We start from the raw sequence: 21,442 nt of genomic DNA on the forward strand, positions 1-21,442 counted from the left end.
TGCGGCCCACACACCCTGACCCTGTATCCCCAACTCCCAGTTCCTTTCTAGACAAATATGTGAAACAGCCTGATGCCTCTGGGTGCCGCAGCAATCTGGGGGCAGCTCGTGCTGGCTGGGGCTACTCAAATTCTTTCACAAACCAACAGAAAAGCACTGGGTCAAACAAACGTGCTCGAGGACTCAGAAAAATGGATGAATACTGTGTTCCCAAGGATTTTTTAAAAATGAATAAATAAATCCCGTCTCTCTTCAGAGTCATCTATCCTGCAACAGAAGGAAACCACTTCAGGAATGACCCCCCCGAACAATCGTCAGAGGCGAATTAAAGTGTTTCTCCCCAAACCATCCCTTGTCTGGAAGGCATTCAATCAGGAGGTTTCTTCAACTCTCTGTGCTAAGTGGTTGCGTTTCTCCATACGGAAAAGATAAGGACAATCTCAGACCCATTCAAAGGCATCTAATCTTCCTGTAACAAAAGTCCCACCATTGTCAAGATCAGCCTGGCTGGACCCCTGGCCCCAGACGACTCTATATTCTCAACAGTGCTGTTAAAGTAACCCGTCCTCCTTCACGGCCATTTGCTAAGAGCCTCTTGGCATACTGTCTCAGCTCATCTGAAAGGCTATTTCTACCCACAATATTTATTTTTGAGCCGCACATTAGCTTGTCATCCAGGTACTTTTGCTAAAACACACACGCACGCACCCACCAAGTCTCCACTCACCTTTGGTTTTCTTCTGATTTTTTAAATAAATCAGGGGCCCGACGACATTCTGATTTTCCAGGCTGAACTGCTTGCTTAAGACAAAATTTCACATCGCCTGCTTATTACAAATGGCCAGGTGAAGCGTGAAGAGAAATCATGTTTGCAATTTGGCCTCTAGGGTTATTTATGCTGGAAAGCTCAAAGCTGTGTCACGGGGGAATATTCGCATGAATGTTATTATAAATGGCATCACGGCTGTAGCCCAGCATTTTGGCATTTGGCACTAATCACTGATGTGCCACACGTCGTCGAAAGAACTAAATATAAACACGCTCAGTGCACGCTCAGTGCTACGTATTCACGTGCCTTGAGAGGAAAACAAGGGAATTCCTGACAGCCCTGCAGCCATAAAATGAGCAATTACTGCCCATTTCCCCCTTCTCTCCAAGACCCTCGGGATGTGGCAGAAGGAGTAAAGGGTGATTCAGAACTAAAGCCTTCAACAGAAGACAATGATCGTGCACTTTGGGGCCTAAGGCACAAGTTGGCCAAGTTTTTCTTTAAAGGGCCAGGGAGTAAATATTTGAGGCCTTCATAGGGCCACACAGTCAGTCACATATTTTTTTTTCCTACAATTCTTTAAAGTTGTAAAAAAAAAAAAAAAATCAGGCCTACATTATAGGTATCACAAACTGTAAGAAACAGGCTTTGTCCATGTGTTTGCTTGGCCCCTGGCCTAAGCAAATGACATGGTTGTGCACCAATGACCTCAGGCGCACAGGGTGGGTAAAACTCAGGAAAGCGGCTCAGGATCCTCTTATTTGAGTCAGAGTTGTGACCTGAATATACATAAGCATGAATCAGACACGACTAGTGAGAACTTGAGTATCTCTGTCCACCCCTTGAGGGCAGCCATGATCTTTATGGCCAGGAACTGAAAATGCCCCTTCAGATTCAGCTCAAATGCTGCTTCCTCCAGGAAGTCTTCCCTGATTGTTAGAGCACATTCATCTTCCCCTCACCCCTGCCATTCCTTGGTACTCCAGGTACTCCGTGTATGGCAACATTGCTTATGACAACGGCTGCTCACCTCCTCCTAACCAACACTTTAGCCAAACACTTCCACTGTCATTCTCTTACCCAAGCTTCAACTGTAGCCAGAGACAGAGGCTCTGAGGGGGCGAGCGTGGTGTCCAAAGTCTCATTACTAGGAGGAGGCAAACAGGACTTGAATCCGAGGCTATCTGACTCCTTTCAGCTCTCAGCTGCCTTTGGTTCTCTCTTCACCTGCTTGGCCGTTTTCCTGAGGGCTTGCAATTTCCTTCAAGTCAGGAGCCAGGCCTTAGATGATTCTCTGGAGTCCTCTCAGACAGAGCGCCGTAACATAATGGCTGCTTGGTAAAGGCCTGGGTTTCACTCGGAGGTGGAAGCCCAGGCACGCAGGTTGAGGGGACACCAGAGACCCTTACAAGGCAGGGCAGGAGAGGACCGTAAGGTAGCCACCATTCACGCCCACCCACAGGCCCGAGGACACTCCTTCAGACACAAGGACTGGTCAGTCCAGGAGGCGACACCGTGGGGGCAGACCCAGGGCCACACCTCACTTTCTGGCCTCCCCCAAGCCTCCTTGTCCTCCACCATGCACACCCCACCTCTCTCTTCCCAAGCTCTTTCCCATGAGCATCCACGAGGCATATGGTACAGTGCAAAGCTTTTTGAACTGTAGGTCAAGTCTTAGCAGGGATCGTAACACCAATGTAGTGGCTCAGGCTGAAGTTTTCATTCATGAAATGAATAGGAAATACCAAACTGCATTTCACATTCTCAGGTAACAGTGGGTAAATACTGCTTAGTGAAACTTCTGTCTACTGTGTGTGCAAGTATACACGTGTGCATTTGTGTACTGTTTGCAATACTGAAGGTCCAGCCACGGGGCGCCTGGGTGGCTCAGTGTCTGCCTTCCGCTCAGGTCGTGATCCCAGGGTCCTGGAATGAGCCCAGCCTCGGGCTCCCTGCTTAGCGGAGAGCCTGCTTCTCCCTCTCCCTCTGCTGCTTCCCATGCTTGTGCACTCGCTCTCTCTCCCTCTCTCTCTGTGTCAAATAAATAAATAAAACCTTTTTTTTAAAAAAAAGGCCAAATAGTAACACCACAGGATCTGGATCTGGCCAGCCCTGGATCAAACCCCCCTCTTCTACTTAATTGCATGTGTGACCTTAGGCAGGTTCCTTGAACTCCCTGCATTTCAATGTGCTTATCTGTAGAGAAAATAACTATAGTGGGTCTTTGTGAGAATTCAAAGAATGGATATGCAAAAGCATCTTAGAACACCAGGCACAAAGCAAGTACTGAAAAGAGCACAGAGTTAGCTAACCGGGTCAGCACTCACAGTCCTCCCACTTCCCACTGCTGCGGAGATGAGGAGCTGTTATCCCATTTGTCTGACAGAAACAGAGGCTGGGAGAGATGGGCAAAGCGGAGAGCCAAACCAGAACTCCATTTCCACCTCTTCTCTACCCACAAGGCAGCATTATCCCCTATCCCAGGAATTTCTTCCAGCCCAGGGGACTCTTTACTAAGTTGAATATAATTGCAAATATTACCTGCTACCAACATTCCACCGCTCTGGGATGAGGATTGACAAGACACTGTCTGGAAAGTACTCAGAGCGCCGTGCAGACAAGTGCAATATAAATCCAGAATGTCATTTTAACGTTCTCATTATTATTATTAAAATGGGCAAAATGGAGAGAACACGGTTTCAATGCCGTGAGTTTTAATGGGTGTCGGGAATGTGGATTCTGGGAACAGTTGGTTACCACAGTGCCGGCATCTCAGATCAAGCAGCGTGGCGTAAGTAATTTCTCAGCCATCAACTTTGTTTATTTCACATTGAAAGTCATCTTTCCCTCCCCAGGGCAGAGTTTTTTTGTGTGTGTCTTTGGAAATAAAGCTCAGCTTGATGACACTCTTCCAAAAATTCATTTTGATATATTGATTGTCCCGGCCAATAACACCCTGGCCTTACAGGTGCGTGAAGAAAACATCAGCGTGTTCGTTTCTCAACAGCTCCCACCCGGAATGGGCTGCGTGCGGGGCCTGGAGCTGCTCCTGCTCTTCCAGTAACTTCCCACTGAGGAAAGGTCAAAAGCAAACAATTTCAGAAGGGTAGGGACCCCAGGGAGCTTCTGAGCTGGAACTGGTCCAGCTGGGATGAGCACACAGCTAGGGCTACCCGAGAATGTTCCAGGGGCTCTTCAAAGCCATCAAGAATCACCTTTCCTGAGAAGTGAAGGCCGGGGCGGTGGGGGGGAGGTGATTGGAGATGGAAACGAACCACGAGAGACTGTGGACTCTGAGAAACAAACTGAGGGTTTTAGATGGGAGAGGGGTGGGGGATGGGTTGGCCCAGTGATGGGTATTAAGGAGGGCACGGGTTGCATGGAGCACTGAGTGTTATACGCAAACAATGAATCATGGAACACTACACCAAAAACTAATGATGTACTGTATGGTGACTAACATAACACAAAATTAATTAACTAATTAATTAAACTTAAAAAAGAATCACCTTTCCTGGGCTGCAACTGATACTCTGTGAAAATAAACAGCAAACATATTTACGCTGCACCAGGCAATGCTGTATGATGGAGTGAAACGCAAACACCCACGCATCTTTACAGCAGAGAGGAGACTTCACAGATTTTCTATTCCATGAAGTGCTGGAGACTAGAACCCAGATCCCCCTTTTGTGTTATTCCTAAGGCGACTTTTCAGACAAACTCAAGTTCACCACTGCCGCCCCCCACGACAGGCTTCCTCGAAGAGATAAGCTGAGATGCATGGAGGTTGATACACCCCTGGGCTTGCAAGAACTAAACCAAAGTTCTCTCCAGTCCCTGACCAGAACTCTTACTGCAACATGACAAGGTCACTATAGGAAACTAGATTTTATGGAGGATCTACTGCATTCCAGGCTCCGCTGACTGAAGCCTCCACTGACTTCCCACTGAAGCTCAAATCAGCCCTTGAGGTTGACGGCTGTCCAACTTAGAGATGATGAAATTAAAGTTCTGAGCCACTTTGCCCAAGGTCACACATACTTGGAAGGGATGGGAAGGGGATCAGAACGTATGCCTTTTGTCATGTTCCATGGCATTTCTTCATAGCTTGGGAGTTAAGCTCATGGACCACATTCAATTTATACTTTCCGCATCCATGTGCCACCTTAGAGTGGACCGAGAAAGGTCCTTCCAGAATACCGGGTCCTCATCCCTAGAATCCGTAAACGTTACCTGACAAAGAAAAAGGGTCTCAGCACATGCGATTAAGCTAAGGATCTTGATCCAGAGAGATAATCCTGAATGAACAGTGTGGGCCATAATTCCACAGATGGACCCCTAGGAGAGGGAGACACAGAGAGATCGACACACAGAGGAGAAGACGACGTGAAGATGGTGCAGGGAGAGATTGGAAGATCCTGGCCCTGGAGACTGGAGTAACGTGGCCACAGCCAAGGAGACCAGCAGCCACCAAACATTGGGGAGGTCAAGGGCAGGGAGTTCATCCTCTGAGCCCCCAGAGGTTTTGGGTCCTGCTGCTATCTTGATTTTGACCTGGTAAAACAGACTTCAGACTTCCAGCCTCCAGAACTGGGAGAGCACACATTTCTGCGGTCCTAAGCCACCATGTGTATGGTACTTTGTGACAGAAGTCACAGGAAAGGAACATAGCACTCTTGCCATCATCACACCACTCAAGACAAAGTACTTGTGCACGTACGGTCCTGTCCGCTGATGGTGAAGGCCACGCAGGTCCCACTCCCACGCAGTTCCCACTCCCACTCCCACCTGCTCTCTGCCCACAGCTCACACCAGGCTCCCCAGAGAAAGCACGAGGTGCTGGCAACTCCCGCCCAGGAACCGGCACCAGGAGGAGAAACGGAAAGACCATGCTTTGGAGAGACCTTACTTCTCACCATGCTAGAAGAGCAAACAGTGACTGGACCAGGAATGGCATCTAGCTGATGTAAAAAATGAAAGATTGATCAGGGTTCCAACATGAAACTAAAACATTTGCTCCACAAAACTCTTCACAAGTGACTTTTTTCCTTCTTAAATAACATTTTCAATTTCCTGAAGGCAACGCATGAGCTCATTAACTCCCTAGTTTGCATGGTAAATATACTTGACCTCAAAGGTGGGCTTCTATGCCAGAAACAAGGAGTCCTGGCTGAAGGCTAGCATCATGGGAAGACCTAAGTGGAAAATGCCCGAGGAAGCAAAGGGCATGTGTGACTTGGAGGCACAGCCGAAGACCTTTGTGTTCCAGGCTGAGGTCCAGATAGAAATTGATTTTGTGGTGATGTCAAACTACAGTCTAATAACTGGTCAGTGGACCAGGTGAATGGGTCAGGTTCCCAGGCAGGAAACCCGCCTCCTGGATTTGGCATTAACCAGCCTCCCAACAGCCGCGGTTTGGAAGGGACAGACTCTGCTACTGGTCCCTGGTCCCCATCCCTCCAACTGGCTCGCACACTACGATGATCTGACCCCTGAGAAACATCAGCAAGGGGCAGGAGGAGGTAAGAGAGAGAACCCACAAGAACAGAGTATGGAAAAACTCAACAATGTTGGCACCAGTCTCCAAGTTTCATGAGGCCCTGCAGGGGGTCTGTAGTCTGTGTTCCAGGGCTCGGTCACTGGCTCTCCTGTGGGGACAACACCTCTCATCACATGGACTCTTGCTGGCACTGTCCTATTTCGCAGCCTCCTGAGGGAGCATAGCACAACTCAGGCCAGCCTGGGAAGAGTCACCCTGGAGAATCTGACCTTGGCTACAGCGACAACGATGGAGGATGCCTGAAGCTAATCTCACCTTGATTAAGCTTGAGCCCAAGCAGGCTGTCCCCAAAGTTCTTCCCCTAGATCCCTGAACAGTCTGGTTTTTTAGCCTTCCTCTGGCTCTGTGAGCTACTCCTTACACTTCCAGAGATTATCCTTTACTTCTGAATAAGTTAGGATCAGGTTTTGTGGCTTGTAGTCAAAGAACCTTGGGACAATTACCAAAAAGATCTCCAGGCCCAGCCTGCTTTTCCAGGCCCTTACCTCCCCGGCTCTCAGCCCTGGCCCCACACTGGCATCACCTACAGAGCTGATATAATACAGACGCCCAGAGCCCCATCCCCAAAGACTTTGATGTAAAGGAGAGGGGCATGTTTAACACTCCACACATGGTTCTGTGTAGCAGGGTTGACAACTACCACCTCCCATGGCGCTGAACAGCCAAGCCTGTCCATTTGCCATCATTAGGACCCATGGCACCAGCATCCCTTCCACTCCCATGCTCATCACCTTGCCTCCCCTGCCTGCAACATACACCAGGGCTGCATTAGTCTTCCTGCACTCCTTCTTACCACTCCTCTTCTCTAAAGCCTTCCGTGATTCCCTATTGCCTCTAATAGGTACTACGAATCCTTTATACCAGCACTTGACTTCTCTTTTATAAGATTCCATCTAGTTTCCAACCCAGATTCATTATTCACTGCTCCCCGTTAGACCCCCAACTCTAATTCCAATTGTTCTATTACCTGTTGTCTAGACATACAGAGTCTTTAGTGCAAACAACAAAGCCCATTCCAGTTTCAACTGGAAATGAAGCTAACAGGGTTTTTTGTGGGGGGTTGTTTGTTTGTTTGTTTGTTTGTTTTTGTTTTTACATAAGCCCTGAGAGGGCCAGAGAATTGGGTATACAACCAAGAAGCACATCAGACTATCCCACCAAACTGCCCATGGAGACCCTACCCAGAGAGGCACTGCCAACACCTGGCCTAGGACGCTATCTTTATTTCTTCCATCTTTGCTCTAAAAGTGACTCTGCTCTCTCTCAATGACACTTTGTCACATATTGGCCCTGTTCCCAAGGAGACTCCATGTGGTTGCTGCATCTATCCATCACTCTTCCAAATGAGCATCTCACGCAGGTGCAGATGATGGATGCTGCCCAGGCCCCATGCAGCACCTTAGCTGCAAGGGATGCTGGGAAAGCAAGCTTCTGACCACTACCTTTGGGAAGCTGGACTTAAAGAGAGGGAAATCCTCCAAACACAAGAAGGATATTTAAATGCTGCCAGGTAGACTAAAAGCAAGACAAACATACAATAGACTTGGAATTGTGGGGTTTTTTTCTTGTCCATCCCTCACTGTCCGCAAAAAAGTTCCCCAGCTAAAAGACATCCTCTCTTAAAAGACTGTCTTCCTGTTTAGGCAAAGAACATGGACTTTGGAGTCAGATCCCAGTTCAGATCTCAATGGGTGAAGACCTAGAGCAATATTGAGAAGTGGATATAATTCTACCCTCATGATGGTGCTGTGATACACAGACCGGCCCCTAGGCTGGCTGGTCCCAGTCTCGGTGCAACTTTGGAAGCACAGTGCTTGAATCTTCATACCACATGAGAAAAGGAAGAGCCTCCCTCCCCCATCATTTGACCAAAATTGAATATTCACTACTATGCAAATGGAGGCTAGGGTCCAGATTTAAAAAAAAAATAATGTGGGGGTACATGGGTGGCTCAGTCAGTTAAGCTTCTGACTGTCGATCTCAGCTCAGGTCTTAATCTCGGGGTTGTGAGTTCAAACCCCACACTGGGCTCCGCACTGGGCATGAAGCCTACTTAAAAATAAACAACCAAACAAATAAACTAATGTGAAATTCCTTGAAGACCAAGTATCCTCGGCAAATTCCTATGTGTTACAACTACACAGCAAGCTATTCATAGTTCTGATTACAAATGGTGAGTTTAGCCATTCCCAGCTCATCCTTTTCTGCTCCTTTTGAGTTAAAGAATGCACTCTGAGTAGATAAAAGTATGAGAACATATTTTTAACATATGTAGCAATCACAGGGTCCTGCTTACAATACAGATCATAATTCAGTCGGTGTAGGGTGCAGCTCAAAACTTGTCATTTTTCAATTTCCCAATTGATGCTGATGTTGCAAATCCGTACACCACACCGTGACTACCATGATTGTAGACATCTCTGGGGCGAGTGAAGTCCACTTAATTATTCCATGGAAAATTCTGGAGCCCAGAACCAGCTTACTTCAAAAACAGCCACTACCCCCACCCTTCATCAGGAGTATTTTTAGGTTTCCTTCTATAAAATTCCTTGATGCCCCAACTCTAGAAATACCAAGCTCCTTGAAGGGGGAAATCAGTGTCTTGATCTCTGCAGTCCAAATGAAACCTTGCACATTTTAGGCATTCATAAATACTTGAGGAATAAACCACCAAAACAAAACTCAAAGGGCTGCTGGAGGAACAGCCGAAAGTCAGTCCGGGAAGGCTTCCCAGAGGAAGTGAGCCTTCCAAGAGATTTAGTAGTGAGAAAACCCCAAGGCCAAGAAGGAAAACAGACTGCTTCTACGGAAGTTTCCTTTATCCTCTGGAAAACAACCCTCAACCACCAAGGCCTCCCATTTGCCTCCCCTGTAGGGACAAACTTGAACTCAAAAAACAGTGACAACCCGTCAGCTCTCCTTTAAATAAACAAAATATGCAGCTGTCATTTCAACATGGTATTTAATCTTTCAGAATTGCAGCATATAAAAAGCAAACCCATGAATTTCCCAAAAAGCTTTGTTTCTGCTGAGTTTATCATGTCCTCCAAAGAATACTAACACATAAAGTCAAAGATCAAATGACTTCAGCTCTGCCCAAACATCCCGTGTGCGGTGTTTCATTTCTAAGGTAATTTGGATTTCTTTCCCCTTCACTAGAGAAAGAAGATGGCTCTTCTCTACAAGTTCAGTGAACCTCATTGCTCCCAACTGGGCCTGACTCCCATTTCTGCATGCCTTTGGGTTCCTAGCCAGTTAGACATTTAATAAGTACAATAGCGATCTGACACCACTGCCTTGCCTCCTGATCCCCATCTGTCAGATGCTGGTAACACCACTGCTCTCCAAGTACCCAGCCACCCTTGAGATGCATAAAGCCACGTGAGGAGACATCTACAAAGCCCCCAGCTGCCAGAATGGCTCTTACAGGAAGTGCGAAGAGGAAATTTTGTCAAGTTTTTCAGTTGGCAGAAACCCTCATGTCAGAAAATGGTAAAGTTTGTTAGCCCAAGACATCTCTCTTGTCAGACTGGCTTTCAGCATTGGGTTTGGCTCCCTCCCCGCTTTTTCCACTTGGAGCTGGTGAGGGGAGGCTCCAGGAAGCAGCAAAACAGCCCAGACATTCCTTGCTTCACCAAACATTGATTCAGCACCTACTAAGTGCCAGGCTGTGAGGAAAAAGAGCTACCAAAAGGATGATAATTAGAAGATCAATCCACTACAGTCTTCCTCTTTGACCACCGAGATTTCCAAGATTCCCAAAAATCTAGCTGGCGGGACTCAAACCCATACATTCTGAATTCCCCAAATAAGAATCTAAAAATTTAATGAAAATTCTTTTTTTTTAAAGACTTTTTTATATTTATCGGAGAGAGAGCATGCAGAGTGAGAGAGAGAGAGAGAGTGCAAACACAAGCAGGGGGGTGGGGAAGGGGCAGAGTGAGAAGCAGGCTGCCCACCGAGCAAGGAGCCCAATGGGGCACTTGATCCCAGGACCCCAGGATCATGACCTGAGCTGAAGGCAGGCGCTTAAACGACTAAGCCACCCAGGCACCTATCTAATGAAAATTCTGTGGTGCCCTGGACCTTGGTAAACATCCTATTCATGCAACACTTCATAGAGGGTCAGTAAATGGAAGTAAATCAAAGAATGGCTGGGCCAAGGGTGCAGTGTTTGGAAGGTGAGCCTTATCAGAGATACGGTTCTAGAGACTGGGCCTGGCTTCAAAGAAATAACTGAGGCAGGACCTATGTTTACCCTGGAGCCCCCTTATCAGAGCTCAGGGAATGTATTCGTTTTTAACTGTTACATCATAAATTAATGCAAACCTAGTGGCTTAACACAAATCTATTTATTAGCTCACAGTTCTGTAGATCAGAACTCTAGACACAGCGCGGCTGGGATCTGTTTCGGCTCTCAAGCTTTGGCCAGGCTGAGTTCTCTTCTGGAGCTTCTTGAGGGAAATCTGTCTGAGCTCATTTGGGTCCCCACTATCTTATTGGCTCTTGGCTCTTCTGGGGTACCTACAATTCCTACCAGGGATCTCCTTAAACTCTGAAACCATGTGGAGAGATTCTTGCTCATCAAACCTCTCTATCAAACCCCCCTGAATCTCTGACTTTCCCTGTCTCTGACCTCTAGACCCAGATTTAAAGGGTCACGTAACTTGATTAAGCCTACAAGGAAAATCTCTCTATTTTAAGGTCAACGGATTTAGGACTGAATTACTTCTGCAAAATCCCTTCATGGCAACACCTCGATGGAGTCAGGCGAGCAGGTGCATGTACACCAGAGCCCAGGGATTTCCAGAGCCATCTGTGATTTCAGCCTACCGCAGGGGAGGAGAGGAAAAAGGCAGATCAAATCACAGTGACTTCCCAAGGGTCAAAGTTTATGTGGTTTCCCTCCTTTCTGGAGTATCCGCGGTGTCAGGGGTTTTCAATCCCTGAACCTACAAAGTGCACAGCCACTGTGTCCTCACTCCCTAAGTAGGCAAGTTTGAAAAAAAATGAGTGTGCACTGTCCTTGGTCTCAGGGAGCTCCAAGAATAGTCGGGAGACCACATCTGCACCCCAATCTGAGAGATGTCTGAGATGGCTCATCATTTGTAGGGAGTCCAGTGTGGGGGGCTTCACGGAAGAAGTAGGGACTTGACATTGTGAAGAACAAGCAGGCCACTGCAGCACGGAGACGGTTAGAGCTACCGCGACCTAGCTCGGCAACCCAGCTCGGAGCTGCCTCTTGACTTGAGCTAAAGCAGTGCTGGGCAGCTGAGGTGTCTGTGCCGGGAAAACCCCAGGCTGGGTGGAGGGAGAGTCAGTCTCTGGCTGAGGAGGCCTGCGACACCAGCAAGACTGGAACAAACGAAGAGCCAGAGCTCTGGCTGACGGCAGGAAGAATTAACTGGCAACGGCTGTTCTACCAGGATTGCGGCCCAAGGAAGGGTTTTCTCTTTTTCAGTCCGGGAGCATGTCTCGGTCTCCAACCTCAAGGCAAGAAATGCCATCTCCGCAGGAGCAGCAGCACCATCAGTTTGACTGTACTGCTGCTCCTTAACACCCTCCACGGGCTTCCAAGGAGAAATTCAAGCCCCTTAGCTATGGTCTTCCCTGGAACTGGCTGTGTGGTGGGGGAGCTAGACCACCAGGCTGAGCTGGAGACCCATTAAAGGAAGACATACACAGTTTAGCGGCCCATTTTCACCCCTTCCTAAAGCCTGGCTTTCATGACAGTTGGCTAGTTGGAGAGGTCAAGCATTCCAGCTTCTGGCCTAAAAACAGATCAACCAAGCACCTCCATACTAGGCATGTCTTGCATCGTGTCCACCTCCTCCCCCACCCCCGCCCGAGGGCAAGAAGCCTCATGACTCAGACAGGAAGGAGATGGTTACAAGTAGATACAATTTAAGGAGAAGAGAAAACACGGGTTGAATGTCTTTAAATATGACCCTGACTGCATCCCACTTCCCTTGACCCTGAGTCCCTCGCCCCCTTAACAAGTAGGCAAAGGGGCCTGCTAGGAACTCACTGTGAGCGCTGTCTCCCTGCATTAACGTCTTATTAAACAGAGCTTAACAAGGACTGTTAAACATCACCCTAATCACTTTCATTTCACCATTACTTCTGGCAGGTACATATGGTGAAAGCTGGTGCCGGCCGGCCAATTCACTCAGACTACGTCGTTGCTCAGGGGACAGAAAATCCAGAGTGTCCTCCAGGGTGGCCTGACTTCCTGGGAAACTGGGAGGAATCAGATTCTTTTCAAAGAGGCATCTTTGGTTCAGACTGACCAAAAGGATTGTGAGGTATGAGACGCTTCTAGAGGAGCACATGCCCGAGGCAAAACAGAGTATCACTTCCCAATGCCAAGCTGAGACCCGTCAATTTATTTGTTCTGCCCCACAAACAGCCATTGAACAGCCACTGTGCGTGGGGACTGTCCTGGGACGGAGGTACAGTGCTGAGCAACATTAGGGAGAGCTCCTGCCCTCAAAGAATTCGAAGAAAAACATCAATCGAATAATCTCACAGTTCAACTCGTAAAGGAAAAATCAGGAAAAAAGAAAGTAAAGAGGAAAGGAAATAAAAATAAAATTGTGACTGTGAGTCTTGTTTCAAGGGAAGTTTAATCAAGTCTGGGAGGAGGAGCCAGGCTTCCTGGGGAGGGGTGGGCGATCTGAAGATGTTAACTCGATGAAGGGGCCAGATGCGGGGGCAGGTAGAGTACTGAATGAGACAGAAAAGTATTTCAGCCCGGCGAGATAACGTGCACCAAGGCCAGGTGGTAGGAGGGAGCCTGACCATGAGTTGTTGGAGGAACTGAAGGGGGCCAGTGGGGTGGAGCAATTAAGGGGTGTCATGGACTGAATTTTGTCTCCCCAAAATACATACGTTGAAGCCCTAACACCTGCTGGGACAGTGTATGGAAATGGGACCTTCAGCGAAGTAATTAAGTTAAATGAGGTCGTAAGGGTGGGGCCCTAATGTAACAGGACTAGTGTCTTTATAAGAAGAGATACCTGAGGTGTATCTGTCTGTCTCTTTGTCCTTCCCCCCATGCATGCACACAGAGGAAAAGCCAAGTGAGGACTCCGTAAGGAGACGACTACTTGCAAACCAGAAACCAACTCTACCAGCACCTTGATCTCAGATTTCTAAGCTTCTAGAACTGTGAAAAGAGTTACTATCTGCTGCTCAAGCAGATAGTAACTGTGGTGTTTTGCCATGACAGCCATGCCGACTAAGATAAGGGGAGAACTGCCCTCCATCACGATGGAGAAGCAGCTGACCACAAGGGATCTGACGTCAAGGATGTTGATCCTTGACCTAAGAGCCATGGGAAGCCATTCAGAGGTTCAGATTTGGTGGGGCTGGGGTTGAGGGTGTCAGTTAAATCCCAGTGGCTCTGGCATGAAGAAGGACAGCTTGGACAAGGGCAGGAGCATGTAGCTAGCTATTCCTCCACTGAGGACACATTAATTCGAGATCTCTCACCTGGAGAGCATACTTGTGGGAAATAAACAAAGTAGGAAAGGCATTCCAGAAGCTCATGCTCTTCAAAGGTGCTTGCAAAGAAGGGTGCTCTGCAGAGAGAGGGCCCAGGTATGGCTGAACATTTATCTGTTTACAAGACCTAACAGCAGCAGTGATGACCAGTCTTCCCTCCGGGGCAAAGAAGGCAAGGACTAGAGGTGGAGAGTTGATCGGGTTGTCCCAGGGTTCCAGAACAGCAGCAGAGGTGGACAGAAGGAAAAGGCAGTGAGAGATGATAGCATCATTCAAGTGGATGGGGATCTTGATCAGGGCACTAGACAGGGGACCTTGTCTAGTGGGGCAGGTTGGGGATGCTTGACTCTTAATTCAATATTCTTCCTCTGTGCTGTCTCCACTCACAAATGGCTTTTATTCTGAGTGGTTTTAGCATTAATAAGCTGAATACTTTGCTTGACTGAGGCTTCTGCTGCCTTATTACACTTTGGCAGCCCCCATGAGGCATGCAACTAAGACAGATGAACAGGCAAGCTAATGAATGGGGACTGGGATTCCAATATCGCCTTCCACAGGAACTATGCATCTCTCCAACAGAGAAATGAAATCTTTGAGACAGCTTGATTATAAAAATAAAGCAGCATTATTATATTTGTCTGCCAGGCTGCTCACAGGACACTTGGAATTTATGACAGAGATCACAAATAGAAAAATACACATGAAATACTATTTATTACAACCACATCTACTCCAATAAATTCTTTTCCAGAGTAGAGGCGGTAACCTGAACACTTGAGGCAAAACTTTTTCCTGCAACATCCAAACATTTGAGCCAAAATAATATCTTACATTTAAAAAATCACTAAGTTCATTTTGATGGTATTTCCCCATAAGACTGCACCAGCAATGGTCTTTATGACAAAGAAATAGCCTTTGATAAGAAATTTAATGACATAAACATGCTTGTAAGACCAGTTTTTAAACTAATCAAGAGAAAGCAAGTACAGTTGACCCCTAAAGAGGTTAAGAACGCCAACCCTTATGCTCTCAGAAAGCTGCATTCAACTTTTTTTTTAAAGCATATTTATTTATATTATGTGATATTAGTCACCATACAGTAGTATATCATTAGTTTTTGATGTAGTGTTCCATGATTCATTGTTTTACATATAACACCCAGTGCTCCATTCAATACATGCTCTCCTTAATGCCCATCACCAGCTTCACCTATCCCCTTACCCTCCTCCCCTCTAAAACCCTCAGTTTGATTCCAGGAGTCCGTAGTCTTTCATGGTTCGTTTCCCCTCGATTTCCACCCCTTCATTTTTCCCTTCCTTCTCCCTCTCCTTGCTATTCCTTATGTTCTACATAAAAGTGAAACCATAGATAATTGCCTTTCTCTGCTTGACTTATTTCACTTAGCATAATCTATAGTTCCGTCCATGTTGATGCAAAAGTTGGGTATCCATTCTTTCTGATGGCTCCGTAATATTCCATTGTATATATGGACCACATCTTCTTTATCCATTCATCTGTTGAAGGGCATTCAACTTTTGACTCTCCGAAAACTAAACTACAAATAGCCTAGTTTTTTCCAGAAGGCTTACCAAAAACAACCAGATGATTAACCCACATTTTATATATTATATGCATTATATACTGTATTCTTACAATAAAGTAAGCTAGAGAAAAGGAAACACCATTCAGAAAATCATAAGAGAAAATACACTTATGGTACTGTACCGTATTTACCAAACACACACACACACACACACACACACACACACACACACACACATTGTAGTGGACCCACACAGTTCACAGCCCTGTTGTTCAAGGGTCAACTGTATTTAAAATTCGTTTGGCACCTTAGAACCATCTTAAGGCCTCCATTTTCATGTAATCAGTTGATATACACTAGGGTATAGGGATTGATTTTTCAATTACTTATATTTTGCAGGAATGGTCTGCACACAAGGGGCAGAATTTCACGAAGTCGAGACAGGGGAGCTACAGAAACACGAATCACATGGCAAGTTACTAACAAAGGAAGGTCTGGCCAAATTAGACCAGTTAATCCTGAAAGAATGGAAAATTGACAAGAATGATGTCAGGAGAGGCCCTTCAGTGAGGGTGATTTGAATAGCAAAGAATTTGGAGAAGCCCTTGGAAGAAAGCCCTCTTTACCATCTTGCTGAGAAAACCAAACACAAAGACAATCACGTAATTTTGTCAGAAAAATTATGCCCTCAAAAAAAGCACTTGTATCATTCTGGAAAAATTATTACAAGAATTAACATAAAATTATAAGCTACATTTCATAAAATAGAAGGCAAATTTCTTTTCAGGAATCGCCCTTTCGTTTTTCATGATGAAGTCCCAATCAGACCTCTTTCCACATGAAATTTGGGACTCAGTTCTAAGGAGTTAACTTTAACAGTTCTTTTTATGTCGTAAGTGTCCTCAGATAAAGAGGACCTACAGTCACCATCGCAGCTGCTCCTCCTCGGCCCCTCCTTTCTGACTTGCACACCCAGGAGACATGAAACCCAGAGGACGCAATTCCCAGCTCATTTTCTCTTCTTCTCCCTGGGCACCCCACACATACCTAAATACACATCAACCTTCTTTTTGGAGCAGTCCATGATAGCAGCAACTCTTCATCTTTTTTCCACCCAGATACACATGATGGATGATATCCATATTCAAGACATTCTCCACAAGTAACCCAAGTTGACACTGCAATTCCTGCCCCTACACTCAATTCCCCTTTCCCTGACTCAGAAGAGCAAATCAGAATACAAAGGCGTGTCATTATTATAGAGTTCTGAACCTTGTATGATGTTTCTGTAATTTTGTAATTTCATGATTATCTATAGCACTTTTTTTTTCTAGGAGGTAAGTATAACCGAGTCCCAACCACCGTAAGCTCTTGAAAGTTACCAATTAAAACTACACTTCTTTCAAACTTCTCTGTTGTTCCCCTTCGAGTGGGTGACATTGGACAGTAAGCCAGGTGTGCAACAGATGCAAACTTGGTGAGTTCGAGGACCCAGATGGGACGCACGGTGTCAATAACTCCGAGTGAGGGTCAAAAAGATAAAACGGAAGGTCTGGGAAAACCTTTGGAAAAGAAGGTTTCTGTTGCATATTCTGAACATCCAAGGAATAAAGACCCAAATGCAGGAGTTCTGCTTCTCCAGACTAACAAACTCTCTTTGGCATCAGGCAAGTATTACCGCAGCCATATTTGCTGTAACCATCCAAAAGGAAATATGCCTCCTACTGGTTCTCACTGAGCTGACAAGAGGCAAGAGACACTCACGTTTCTCAGAATGTGCTCTTCTACATTACTATTGTTTTTCCTGCAAACTGCTTGAGAACCGGGAGGCGCCCCCGCCCCTCTTTCTCTCCCTGATTTCCCAATTTGTTTTCATGATCTGCCCAGCCCAGCATCTCGACCAGACTGAGGCACAATAGCAAAAGTGCAGAAGGGGAAATTAATATTTTCCACATAGACTCTCTCATCTTGGGTAGATTTATGAATTTTGCTTCTGTTGTGCAGAAGTTAGCATTTTTAACAATGAGGGGGGAAAATCCTTAATTGTTTTTTTATTGCCTCAAGAGCTCCAAAGACATCTTGTGCTATGTCGTCATTTACATTTCACATTAAATGCAAAATATGTTTGAAAGGAGCAAATATTTGTTTTAATTTGATACATCTGTTAACTGAAATGCTAAAAAGACAGCTAAATCACTATACTAAATTCAGCGATTTGTAAACAACTTATATATTCCGTTGTTCTGGGTTAAAAATGCCCCAAAGCCCAAGTTTTATGAAACCCACCAAGTAAATTGCATTGTATTAATCTGACGGAAGCAGGCCATGATTTTTTCCTCTTCACTCCATTAATTTATTTCCTAACTTGAGTTAATCAGTGAGGTTCCTATTTTTAAAAGCTCTTTGAAATTCATTGGGAGAGGGGGACATTTGCAAGAACTGCTTTGAAAATCTACTGCAGAGGAAATTTACAAACAGTAAATTCCCTCAAGACATTATCGCACATTGAGCACCTGATTGCCAGTCAACAATCTTTATGCCTGGGAAAGCAGTGGGCGATTAATACATAGTTGTTATAAGAAAGAAGGAGAGAACTAGAAGGAAAGAATGAGAGAGCAGCAGGGAGAACAGACTCATTCCAGGCAATTGCTAACTGGATGAGATGATCCCCAAGGTCCTATTCATTTCTAGGTAAAAGTCTGTGGCATTCCAATTTGATGCTACAAAATGAAGACTGACTGCAACTTGGAATAATACCCACGGAGGGCGGGGGGGAAATTAAAAAAAAAATACCCACTCTTCAGAGAAATAATAATAATAATAAACCTACAGAGATTGGTCCAACAGAGAGCAAAGATAAATCAATTATTTTTCCTTGGTCAAATGAAACCTTAATTCCTAAATTAGAGTGGGAGAGAGTACACTGTACTCAAAAAAGCGGGGGGCAGGGGGAGAGAGGATGGATTAATTCACACTAAGGTATAAATTACTGCTAAAAGTTTAAGATATGCTGAAGGGCATATGGGGGAAGAGAGAACTAGCTTTTCCATGAATGTTCAAGCCAACCTACTAGCTACTCCTTCCTGGACTCCTCTGGGTAGCAGGAGGTAGGTGAGAGAGAGTGAGTTGGGTTGGGTGCCCTGCCCAAGTCCCCGGACGGATGTCAACACCTGCTACAGACTCCTTAAAGCCAACTTCCACAAAAGCTGGCCCTAGGAGGCAGCAGCACCACCAATCTAATCACCTTCCTTGTCAAAGTCCTGTTTTGTTTCATTTTCTGTTCAACATGAGCTGTGCGAACCACCCAGAGCCTCTCCTCTCCTGGCCCTGAGGAGGGAGGTCAGAATGTGGGAGCTGTACTTATTTGAACTAGATCTTCTCTTCTCTAAGCCTCAAATTCCTCCTCTCTGAAATGGAAATATAAACCACCTAGTATAGCCCCTGATGCCAAGTAGGCATCCAGAAATTGCAAACCCTCTCCTCTCATTTCACACAGACACAGGAAGTCTAAGTCAGCTGTAGGGACATAGCAGAACCCAGGGGCAGGCTCTTTCCATCCCTCATCAAGCGCCTTCGAATTTCTCTCTCCTGTCAAGCCCCTGGCCCTGAAACCTGTTACTCAAGTTTCCCACACCAAAACAAACAGCACCATGATTTATTCCTTTTCCTGATGCCACACTGGAAAGGGCCCTGTGGACCGTGAGCTCCTTCCTCCCTGACATGCGCAAGGACCCGACTTGAAATGTTTGCACCACAACGAAAGTTTGGAAAACAAACAGTTTTCTCAGCACGGCATTGAGTATTTTGGATGATCAATCAAGTCCCAGAAATCTGGGACACCAGATTTTCTGGATCAGACAAACAGGCCGGCAGTCCCTGCCATGTTTCTCGGTTCTGATAAGGAACAAAACCACCACAGCAGAAACTCAAGCTCTATCCTGAGGAGTGTGTCTGAGAGCTCCAGTTTCTTAGGACTTGGGTAGGTCTGGAGGGGGTGAGGGGGAAGAGAATGTAGCTGCCGCCTGGAGAGTGTGTGCTCCTGACAGCTTGCTTCTCCCAAGGAGGAGAAAAACTCGAACAAAATCGAATTGCCTGGGGAAGGTTCTCCAGGGTAAAGAGGGTTGGAGAAGAACTCTCCCTTTTATCTCCACGGAACTTCTCAGAGGACTTTCACCTCTCCCCATTACCTATTTTGTCCCTCAGTATGTTTAACTCCATTTGACTCGAGATATTGTGTGAGTCACAGAACTGCTGTTCTGGAATGCGTGCAGACGCTGACTCCTGGCCTAGTGCTCTTTTCACTGTATCCCAAGTTCCCAAAACATACAAAAGAAACACTCAGAGGTTCCAATCCATGCCTCCTCAGTCTCAGCAAAGGGAAGTGTACACATTTAAGGCCACACCTGTGGTTCTGAAGAGCACAGGCAGTGGCGGGTGGGGGAGAGGAAAGCCAGCACCCAGGTCGCCCTCCACCCAGGACTCACTCAGGAAGATGATGGTCTGCCTCCTGGCTGTCCTGCTCTCCTCGCTCTCCGACTTCTTCAGCTGAGGCTGCTGTCCCTTCCTGGTCCCCCCAGCCTGGCCACTCCTCATGAGCACCTGCATCATGTTCCAGCACATGAAGGCCACGGAGACCAGGACCAAGAGGTAGATGACGAAGGCGCTGAAGATGCTGGACTGGAAGACGGTCCAGCGGTTGGAAAGGTTGGTACAGATGGACATGTTGGAGGTCTCCGGGCGTTGGTGGTGGCGAGTCTGGGAGCGGTTGCAGGGCAGACCCCGGTGATTGGGCACGTTCACCAGGGGGTACTCAGTTCCCATGGCAAAAAGCAAAGGCAACGCCACCAGGGCGGAGGTGACCCAGACAAAGCCAATCAGCAGCTTCACCTGGCAGGGCCCCGACACAGCTTTGTACCTGAAGGGGTGGCAGATGGCCACATAGCGCTCAAAGCTGAGCGTCAGCACGTGGAGCAGGGTGGCGTAGCTGCAGGCCTCGAAGAGGAAAGTGTGAATCTTACAGGACAGGGCATAGCTGGGCGTGGTCAGGGGGTTCCAGATGATGCTGTAGAACTCCATGGGCATGCCAATGAGGAAGACCAAGATGTCCGAGCAAGCCAGGCTCACCATGTGATCCGTCACCTCCTTCTGCAAGTAGCCTTTCTTCTGCAGCACCTGCGTGACCCGAATGGTGACACTGTTCCCCAGAATACCCACCACGAAGATGGCCAGGTACACCAAGACGAGGGTGATTTTGATCCAGGTGGCCACCTCGAACTCAGGGACGTGGGTGTGATCTATGACATGGGAGCACTCACTGCTGGGGCCCCGGGGCGAAGCCATGAGGATGAAAACCAGGCCACCAAGTCCGAAGACCTCTTCGACTTCCCTTCCTCCTCCTCCCAGCAGAGCCGGGAGTTCTGGGCGGCAACTCACCAACAAGGGCCCAGGGCGTTCTCTTAATCACCTGGAAAAAGTATCTTAGTATTTCTGGTGCTTTCAGGGGAACTTCCTGGAGTAGCCCAACCTAGCAGGGGCCTGGGAGGCGCCTGAGGGTGGAGTTTGGGGACTGTGTGTGTGTGTGTGTGTGTGTGTATGAGTGAGGCGGGGAGAGAGCGGAGGAAGGAGGTTCCAATCTCGCGGCGGGGGGTGTGGCTCCTGCAGACCCCGCCCCCCCCCCCAGCGCCCCCCCCTCTTCTCCGCTGCCCCCAGCGGGCCCTGCCCTGCAGCCCTCCGCCACCGTCCCCGCAGCGTGCCGCTCGAGGGCCCCTACCCACCCTCCTGAAGCGCCCACTCGAGAGCTGCTAGCCGCCCAGTGGTCCGAGATTAATCATTAACCTCCGCTCGCTGTGCTCGGCGGCCCCCGCGCTGACCCGGCCCAGGCTCGGGGTTTGACTCAGCGCGCCGGCACGGTCCCGAAACCAAATCTTGGCTCGGGAGCACCGGGCAACGGGTCGCCCCGCCGCCCACGCCGCCACAGCCGCCCCAGCGGTGACCGCCAGCCCCCACGCGCATTCCGGGGAGTCGCGGCCCGGCGGAAGCTGGAGTTGCACGCGCTCCAAGGCCG

General features: G+C 47.4%; 1 protein-coding gene across 1 annotated transcript in view; it reads right to left on the minus strand.

The window, feature by feature from the left end:
* The window catches only part of GPR39 (G protein-coupled receptor 39), a 197,116-nt gene extending 176,195 nt beyond the window's left edge, over positions 1 to 20,921 (minus strand). Inside the window, exon 1 of the mRNA XM_032856189.1 lies at positions 19,863 to 20,921. Coding sequence (XP_032712080.1) covers positions 19,863 to 20,718 — 856 coding nt within the window. The 5' untranslated portion in view covers positions 20,719 to 20,921. The remainder of the gene's footprint in view (positions 1 to 19,862) is intronic.
* Between the last annotated feature and the right edge of the window lie 521 nt (positions 20,922 to 21,442).

Source organism: Lontra canadensis, unplaced genomic scaffold, assembly GCF_010015895.1.
Source record: "Lontra canadensis isolate GAN:19392208 unplaced genomic scaffold, GSC_riverotter_1.0 scaffold11, whole genome shotgun sequence".
NCBI lineage: Eukaryota > Metazoa > Chordata > Mammalia > Carnivora > Mustelidae > Lontra > Lontra canadensis.